Below are 8,536 nucleotides of genomic sequence, written 5' to 3' on the forward strand. Positions count from 1 at the left end.
GGGTATAAAAACACACAATTAAAACCAGATACATCTGTAAAAATCCACAGCTGATATCTGAGCACTGAAATGTTTGCAACATTTATTTCAGTTTCCATCTTCTGCAATTTAGATTGGGCAAACTATTTCTGAACTGGCCAAATTGTCAAACAAATGCTATGCCTAATTTACCGCTAAATGGTACTGTAGTTAATCATTAAATACGAAAACTGTTTCTTACTTTGAATAAAAGAAAAGTTTTGCTTTCAGATAGTCAGCCTCTCTTTTTTCATCAGAAATTGCAGTTACAATTTTACTCCAACCGGCCTGGAATTTTACATTGCTGTGGAAGTCAAATGTATGGAACTTCTTGTATTCTTTGTCTGTGGTCTCCTCCGTGATATCTCTTTGAGCTATGTCTTGTGTTGGTTGTGTCATCTTGTCACCATTTTATTTCACTGTTTCCTACAACAGATGTATATATTACAGTAAATTACTTCAATTTTGGCTATTGTTACAAAATTACACTTTTTATCTACATCGTTTATCCAATTTATGTTTCTGATTTTAGAAAAAAATTATTTATCAAATTTTATTATTATAATTATATTTAGGAGGACGTCTTATAAGATGTTATAAATTGTGTCAAATTATTTTTTGATTATATAATAAAAGATATGTTTAAAAATTTGTTTTTAGTGGTTTCCAAGTAACTTTCTATTACTATAGTCATCTTTTGCAATGTAATCCAATGGAGTGACAGGTACAGTAAAATAATGTACAGGTGATTGGATATTTAGAATGAACACACCTGTATATCTGACGCAATGATTTTATGCTAACCAATGACATGAGGAACAGGTATTATGGTGTATATCAAATTATAAACAAACTTCATCTTGACAACATTGTTTTGCTGTTTCATGTAAAATTAAGCTTAATTATTACCCAAATTTCTCAATAAGTGAGTGTGAAAGTGAGATTTTCTATGGTTATAACCAATACAGCGCTGTACACAAATGTGTCTTGGTGGAGAGGATGCATTGTCGTTCCAGTGCATCCCCTCGAGTGAGAGGATGTTCCCCACCTGGCTGCTTATAACCTCGAGTGAGAGGATGCTCCCCACCTGGCTGTTTATAACCTCGAGTGAGAGGATGTTCCCCACCTGGCTGCTTATAACCTACTAGGTACATATATCTCAGTCCATCAATGGGAATGTGCCATTCTATATGTTTGTAAGGACTTCATGACTTACCCTTACATCACTGTGAAAAAAACAGTCAAAGTACAGAGGATTTTTCTCTCAAACTAAAGAGGATTTAAAATTGGCATATTCATGATAAGGTTGACCATGTGAGCATCATAAAAACAACAAAACTTAAAAAAATGTATTTGGTATTAAATTACAAAGAACTCTGGGCATTATGGGTCATTTTCTGCCTCATAAATAGTGAAAATTTCAACTTGAATTTATTTACCAATTTCTGTTATAAACATTACATATTTTATATGTTAAGTGGGGCTAACTTTCTGGGTGCAGATTTTTTTTCAATGTGCATGCATAGATGCCCTACCATAGCAACAAAATTGCATTGCTATGCAGATAAAGCAAAAATATGGTGTTTTTGGACAGTTAGCATGCAAAATTGAAAGCCTCCGCACGTGACAAACACACAATTCTTTCTACAAATGACGCTGGTATGACATTGTTAAAGCATGTCATATATTTACTTGTTTGGTGCATGCAGAGGCTTTTGAAAATTGAAGAGGGTTTAATTAATCGACTTCAAAATGGTCAATTTTCAAACAATATAGCACACAACAGACAATAGTCAAGCATTTTACAATGAAAATGCAGGTTTTCCTGAACTGCTGCATGATAACTCCTAGAATCATTTTGCTTCAAGAACACTTAATACGAATGCATAAATTTATGTGCAATATTCTGCATGAAGTTATATAAGTTGATGATGATTAAAGGGGTTCAAATACGTTTAGTTTTGTTGAATTTGATTTGTCTAAATTTGTGTTTCTATTAAGAAATCTCACGGATATAGCAGGGCAGTTTGACTTTTGTCCGAATCATCTTAATGAAGACCTGACATATTAGCAAATTTGAAGCAAGTCGGGAATTTGAGATAAAATCATTTCAATGTAACTGCGGCAACAGTTTTGTTTTTGTTTGTAATTAAGTAATCCATGAAAATTTGTGTAGGCAATCTTCTTATACACAACAGGGAACTGTTGGTACTCTCCGTAACCTAGAAAATAGACAATCCGACAATGTCTGCACTTTCTGTAATTTACGGAAAGTGCCTACGGTTCCAGATCGATACATACACTCAAGCACTTTTGCTGCAAGGCTATGCTCTATTCAGATTTTACACTGTAGTTGGCAGTATCATGTTAAGACATTCCAATAAGCCTACAAGCATACCTGGGTTTATAGCAAGTAAATCATGGCAGAATCTTCCATTTTTTGGCAAAAGTGCTTGAGTGTGTACATTAGAAACTGCTTAGACAAACAATCATTATGGTTTACTTAATTACAATTAAAAAGGAAACAATCGCCGCAGTTACCTGGAAAATAACAAAGTAAGTGTTGAAAATCTTCATTTGAAATCTGGCAGTACCAGTAAACCTGGGAAGTAGGTTGTTCTCTTGTGTATCAGTATGTGAGCTATGACCCATATCAGTATAGCATATGTGTATTAGACATTTGTAACGAACCACTGTGGTATAACAATGCTTGGTTTTCACAAGCCTGAAACCTGAAGAAATCACTTTTTCACAAAAATTTCATAACTCTACAAAAACGCTTTAATAATGTAGCTTTTCAATATATGCATATATATGTGGGTGTGTGGAGCAAGGCAAATCCACAATCCATGAATACCTTAGACATGTCCTGAATTTTTGGATTTAGGCCATTACCAGATTACTGTTACGCTGCTCGTTACCCACAGGCATTTGTTTCTGTCAATAAAAATGGTCCAGACAAAAAGAAGTCACATCTATAGGTATGAGTAGTGTGCGACTTCTTAATTTTTTTGTCAGTGCTTATGACTTGTTATCACCTCCGTAATCGTCGGTATCGACGGAGGAAGTCAATCAGATGTATGTCGTTTACCGTCGCCGACTCGGACAAGATGCAGTATACAATAAGTAAACAACAGTGACTTCAACGGAGGAAGTGATGTCTTTGGTATTGCCAATCTTTTTTTACTATATGAATACACTCTGCTTAAATAAGAACTAACAAACCTTGCTTAATCTTCTTCGATCAAAGTGAAAGTTGAACTACCAACCGGAAATAGGAAGACAGTACTTCCGGTGTGAGGGCAAGACCCGGAATGCATCCAGACGTGAAGATATTTTTGATGTTTTGTATATATTTAGGCCATATCTCCCTAAATACATCATGTATTTTATTCGGAGACCAGGAAAGATAATTGAATACCCGTTACAATGGTATAAATTAAGGATGTGACTTATATATTTAGTTTTTTTTATTTTTATTTTGATATCTTTGAAAATAATATGTAAAAATATTCTATAGTTTAATTGCTATAAGAAGCTCTCTGCCACTATAAAATAAATATTATGTATGTTGTATTGTTTTCTATATAGGTAATACAGTTTTACTGATTAATTATCGAATATGATTCACACATATCCTATTTTGTGCTATCTGAACCGTTACCCGATTGATTTTCTTACTTTTTTTCTTTTTTTTCTTTCATTTTAAAGGACCCCGTTGGAAATAAGCCACTTTGTGGCTTTATGGGTAATCCTAGGTAAATGGCACTCACCACCACTCCTATTATGCGACCTATTTATTTATAAATACACTCATTTACTAAAATAGTCTGTCTCATTTTATAGTAATATCTGCATTTTTTTTAAAGTGTATCAGACTTTTTTTTTTTTTTTAGATTTTTATACTCTGTGATATATGTCAATGATTGAATTAAAAAAAAAATTATTAGGTCAGATCTATTATTATTCTCGGTCATAATACAAAATACTCTTTTTTATTTACAAGCTGCATTGTGATTTTAATTATATATTTTATTCTACATTGTGATATCTTGTAATAACATGCCTCTTATTTAACCTGAATAAATATTATCATATTATTATTATTTTAGCAATATTTAATATTGGAATTAAAAGTGGTGGCCGGAATGAACCACTATGAAAACAAGATGCCCAGAGGGCCTGTATCGCTCATCTGGATAATAAAGCAACCACGGGAAATTATTCTTATTACATAAAATCCCTCCAATGGTTTAAACCTCTAATTTCCCCATTGGGCCCCGCAACTCTGCCCACAGGGGTTACAATCCACCGTTTATACAAAACTGAGTTCCCTTGGCCCAAGCATGCTCCAGAAAATTTCCCCTATTTGGCTCTGCCCCCAGGAGGGCCACGCCTACCATTTATACAAAATCGAGTCCCATTCGCCAAAGGATGCTCCAGACCAAATTAGGATAAAATACCTTTATCCCTACGGTAGAAGAAGGATTTTAAAGGTTTTACTTCTACTTTCCCTATTCGGCCCCACCTCTCTGCCCCCATAGTGGTCCCTCCTACCGTTTATACAATTTTGAGTCCCCTTGGCCTAAGGATGCCCCAGACCAAATTTAGTCCAAATGTACTGGGCCGTTAAGAGACCACTCTGGTCAAAACAAATTTACACTCTTTACAATGAGTTCAACTGTTTGAACACATCTTACATGTTCATCGCAAAAGTGGTGGCCAGAATGAATCGAAGTCGTGTGAAAAATGATGAAAAAAATATATCAAACTTTCGCGTAAATTCTGTCTTTCTTGACCTATAACTCGTTAATTGCTGAACCGATATTTGTTAGGTGACCACTCTAAGCAAGATAATTCTATAATCTATTATAACTTTTATTAGTATACATTATAAACTCGATACAAAAGTGGTGGCCGGAATGAACCACTATGAATGTTAATTTCTACATTCTCGGGTATGCTAAAACATAGACTGGGCCCCGCCCCTAGAATATTGAATTATTTAGAAAAAAAATAACTCTAATAACTTTGATCACTTGGATGTCTGATTCTAGTTCTAAACTAAGGGGAAATAAGGTAGTAGGAAAATGTGCAAGGGAAGTAACTGGAACTGAAAAAAGGATTACTTGTAGAACTTTTAGCAATTCTTATAGAATGTTACCAGGCTCTGCGACGAGGACGCAGTTCTACATGAGAACCTTTGTTTTCTATAGTTTGAATAATTTCAATTTACCTTACAGAACATTTATTTTCAAAACCTACGATGTTCGGAACATCACCAATCTTCTTTCGAATCATCAATATTGGCACCTATCTTATATGTTTCCATGTATTGATAGTTATACTGTTGTTATTTGCCCCCTTTTTTATTTTTTTTATTTGTGATGCTATTTTTACAAATTGTGGAAACGGTCTCTAGTGCCCCTTTCTAAACACCAAATCAAATGGTCCCGCATTTGGTTTTCATTGAAGTTTGTTTTTTGCTTGAATGAATTTCCGCAAAATTTCTGCCATATTCTGCCGCAAAAAATCCACTGTCGTAACCATTATTTTGTTCCTGAACATCCAAAATTTTGACCGGAATACTACCTTTATCATTGTCGTAAATGCTACACAGCTGAAGTTCGATCGAGGGAGTATTAACTGTATGATTTTAGATGCTAAACTGTCTAGAACAGATATTTCACCATTGCTTGTTTGGAAACTAGTAACCCAGTGATTTCTTCCATTATGGTGAACTTGGACAGAAGGTGAATTATCAAATTGAAAAGGGATTTGGTTTTTCCATCTCCATTAATTTGGATCATACACGGGAGCTAAGATTGTCAACTGAAAACCAATCAAATCAGTAAATTGTTTCGACAATATTGCTTGTAATGAGTTTATTATATCAGAACAAACCCATCGTTTATTGAAAATTTTACGTTTATGACTTTCGTCTAAATTATCTGTACCAACGCTGTGTCTTCAATGACTCTACGTTTTTTAAAAAGTTGTACATTATCTTCGCTAATAATACATGTATCAGAATTGTCTAATTGAAATCTGAGTTTCTTTTTGGAACATGCTCCTTTTTTACAGAGTAAAATGTTGTCTCTTTTTTAGTCGATTGCTTGTTCGGAGTCTTTGATAGATAATTTGTTTCGTAGATTTTGGCGTTTTACGTGGCGTAATATCTACCCCAATCCTCTTTCTTGAATTTAGAAGGAATAAAATATGTTTAAACTAAAATTAAAAACAGAAAGATTTCAATTGCATTGATGATCTTGAAAGTGTATTTTTACGGCTCTGAGTAATGACCGAAATTCATTGTGATGTTTCCTTATTTCAGCATGCCATTATAAGGAGAAAAAGGGGGTCCAAACTACTTCAAAGCCTTACAAGTTTTATATACAATTCAGCACCAGAAGAATTAACTTTTAATTCAAATAACCAAACATACATACATACATACATACATGCATACCACACACACATACATATATATATATATACATACATGCTATAATGTATACATACATAGTATAGATATGGGTCAAAGAAGTAATATAGACGGTAAAATCCCATATAACACTGGATCCTAATGGAGGTATTTCCGTAGGATACGAATTACTTAAAATATTATATGGGGCAAAGAAGTAATTCCAACAGTGTAGACATTTGTTGAGCGTTCGCCCCTGTGAGGAAGGCTTTGGGTTCTGTCCCCTGGCCGAGACATACCAAAGTCTTTAAAAAATGGTAGTTTCTACTCCTGCTTAACGCTCAGCAAATTAGGATTGGGAGGACTGGTTCGCTCGTTGTCAGTATAATGTGACCGGGTGGGGCGTCCTGCTGAGTGTCTTCGGCAGTATGTTTCAGTGAGGTAGCACTATAAAGTCGGCATCAGTTCCGCGCTATCACAAGGAGACAAACACGAACATATCGCAGCCTCCCAAAATACACACACATACACTACACGCATGCATCTTGCACACAGGGGAGGCCGTCCTTAAATGACCTTAGCTGTTAATAGGACGTTAAACAAAATCAAACAAACAAACAAACAAACAAGTTTAGGTTGTCAAGTTTTCGGAGCGATAGATACATGTACCTAGTATACATAACGTAAATACATCAACATGGTAACGGAGGATCACTGGTGTCAAGTAGCTATAAGTACAATAAATCAGAATAACACGTGTTTGTTTCTAATCTTATTTCATAGCTATGAAAGTAATTTTATAACTCATAGCAACACAATCACTGCATGAAGATAATATATGACTGCAGTATAAATGGAAACTGTACTGTAGCGATATGTACACTAGAGTCCGTGTGTACTGCAGACCAGAAGGGCCTATTCGCTACATTAATATAACATTTTCATGTCATAGTCATTAGTCAAGTGTGCATATCATGGCCGAATGCAGTGAGGTCTCGTTCCGTTTTTATTTAACCAAGAGTTTTCCGTTGGTAGACCAGGTCTGAGAGGCACGGCCATTTCTTACAGCCTGTCGAGCGAGATAGGCGAATTGGCTGCGGAGCTGTGTAAGATCTTCATTTACAGATATATGTTTAAAGTTTTCATTTTTCTAAAGTTTTTGGCAGATTTCAGCAGGAGGAATTTGAAACTGTTGAATTGTCCAGATGGTTCCAATCATGTACTGTTCTCACAAAGAATGAATTTCTATAAATGTTAGTACTGCAAAGTTTTGTGCAATGGCATTTGTTCTTGTTCAGTTCATGTGATGATACAATGTTTGTAGTTTCAAAGTCACTATAACGTGTGGCACGGATTCTGTGTTTATTTTGTACTGGCCCAAAATTGGTATGGCTGGCATCATCCCCTCAACCACCTTGAACATGAATGTCAATCGGAGTTTCTTCCTTCTCTCTTGTAGAAGTGGCAGTTCAAGGTCCTTGAGCTTTTTCGATTTTATCAATATCTGACTGGTTGTGTTTCACAAGAATATCCTGTTCAATTCAATTTCAATTCAACTTTATTCTCTTTCACAATACAATGTATAGAGAAACATATTTACAATATAATATATAGTAATTGTAGTGTTCGTAGTCGGTAGTACACAGTACTGTTTTATAATATATACACATTTATATCGAGGAGGTCAAATACTGTTATTAATTATTCTAATAAAAGTACAAAGTTTCTTCAGTGTTTTTATATTAGTAGTATTCATCAATTCATTAAACTTAATTACATTTGGTCTCGTCCAAAAATATTTGTCTATGTATAAAATTCGAAACCCAGATAGTGACGGACACTCAAGCAAGTAATGGAATTCGTCACCAATTTGCTGACTGTTACAGTGTGGACATTTTCTTTCATTATACTCTATATTATGCCATCTGCCGGTTTCAACAATGAATTTGTGATTAGTAGTCTTAAATTTACAAAATGTAACTCTATCCTTATCACTTAAAATATCTAAGTAATTTTCAAAATGACAATTATTTTTAAAAATCCTATAACATGTAGCTTTTGATGAAGTGTGAACATCACTCTGCCATTTCTGTA

At 34.6% G+C, this 8,536-nt stretch overlaps 1 protein-coding gene across 3 annotated transcripts in view; it reads right to left on the reverse strand.

The window, feature by feature from the left end:
* The window catches only part of LOC110446133, an 8,667-nt gene extending 5,363 nt beyond the window's left edge, over window positions 1–3,304 (reverse strand). The window contains exons 1-2 of one of the 3 annotated variants that reach the window (XM_021491121.1): window positions 3,244–3,304; window positions 221–444 (exon numbers count right to left, since the gene is read on the reverse strand). In XM_021491121.1, the coding sequence (XP_021346796.1) occupies window positions 221–417 (197 nt within the window). In that variant the 5' untranslated portion in view covers window positions 418–444; window positions 3,244–3,304. Of the gene's footprint in view, window positions 1–220; window positions 445–2,875; window positions 3,028–3,056; window positions 3,164–3,243 lie in introns of those variants that run through there. The other 2 variants (XM_021491123.1, XM_021491122.1) reach the window with 2 other exon arrangements.
* Window positions 3,305–8,536: the final 5,232 nt, after the last annotated feature.

The sequence above is a fragment of the Mizuhopecten yessoensis genome, unplaced genomic scaffold (assembly GCF_002113885.1).
Source record: "Mizuhopecten yessoensis strain PY_sf001 unplaced genomic scaffold, ASM211388v2 scaffold2585, whole genome shotgun sequence".
Taxonomy (NCBI): Eukaryota; Metazoa; Mollusca; class Bivalvia; order Pectinida; family Pectinidae; genus Mizuhopecten; species Mizuhopecten yessoensis.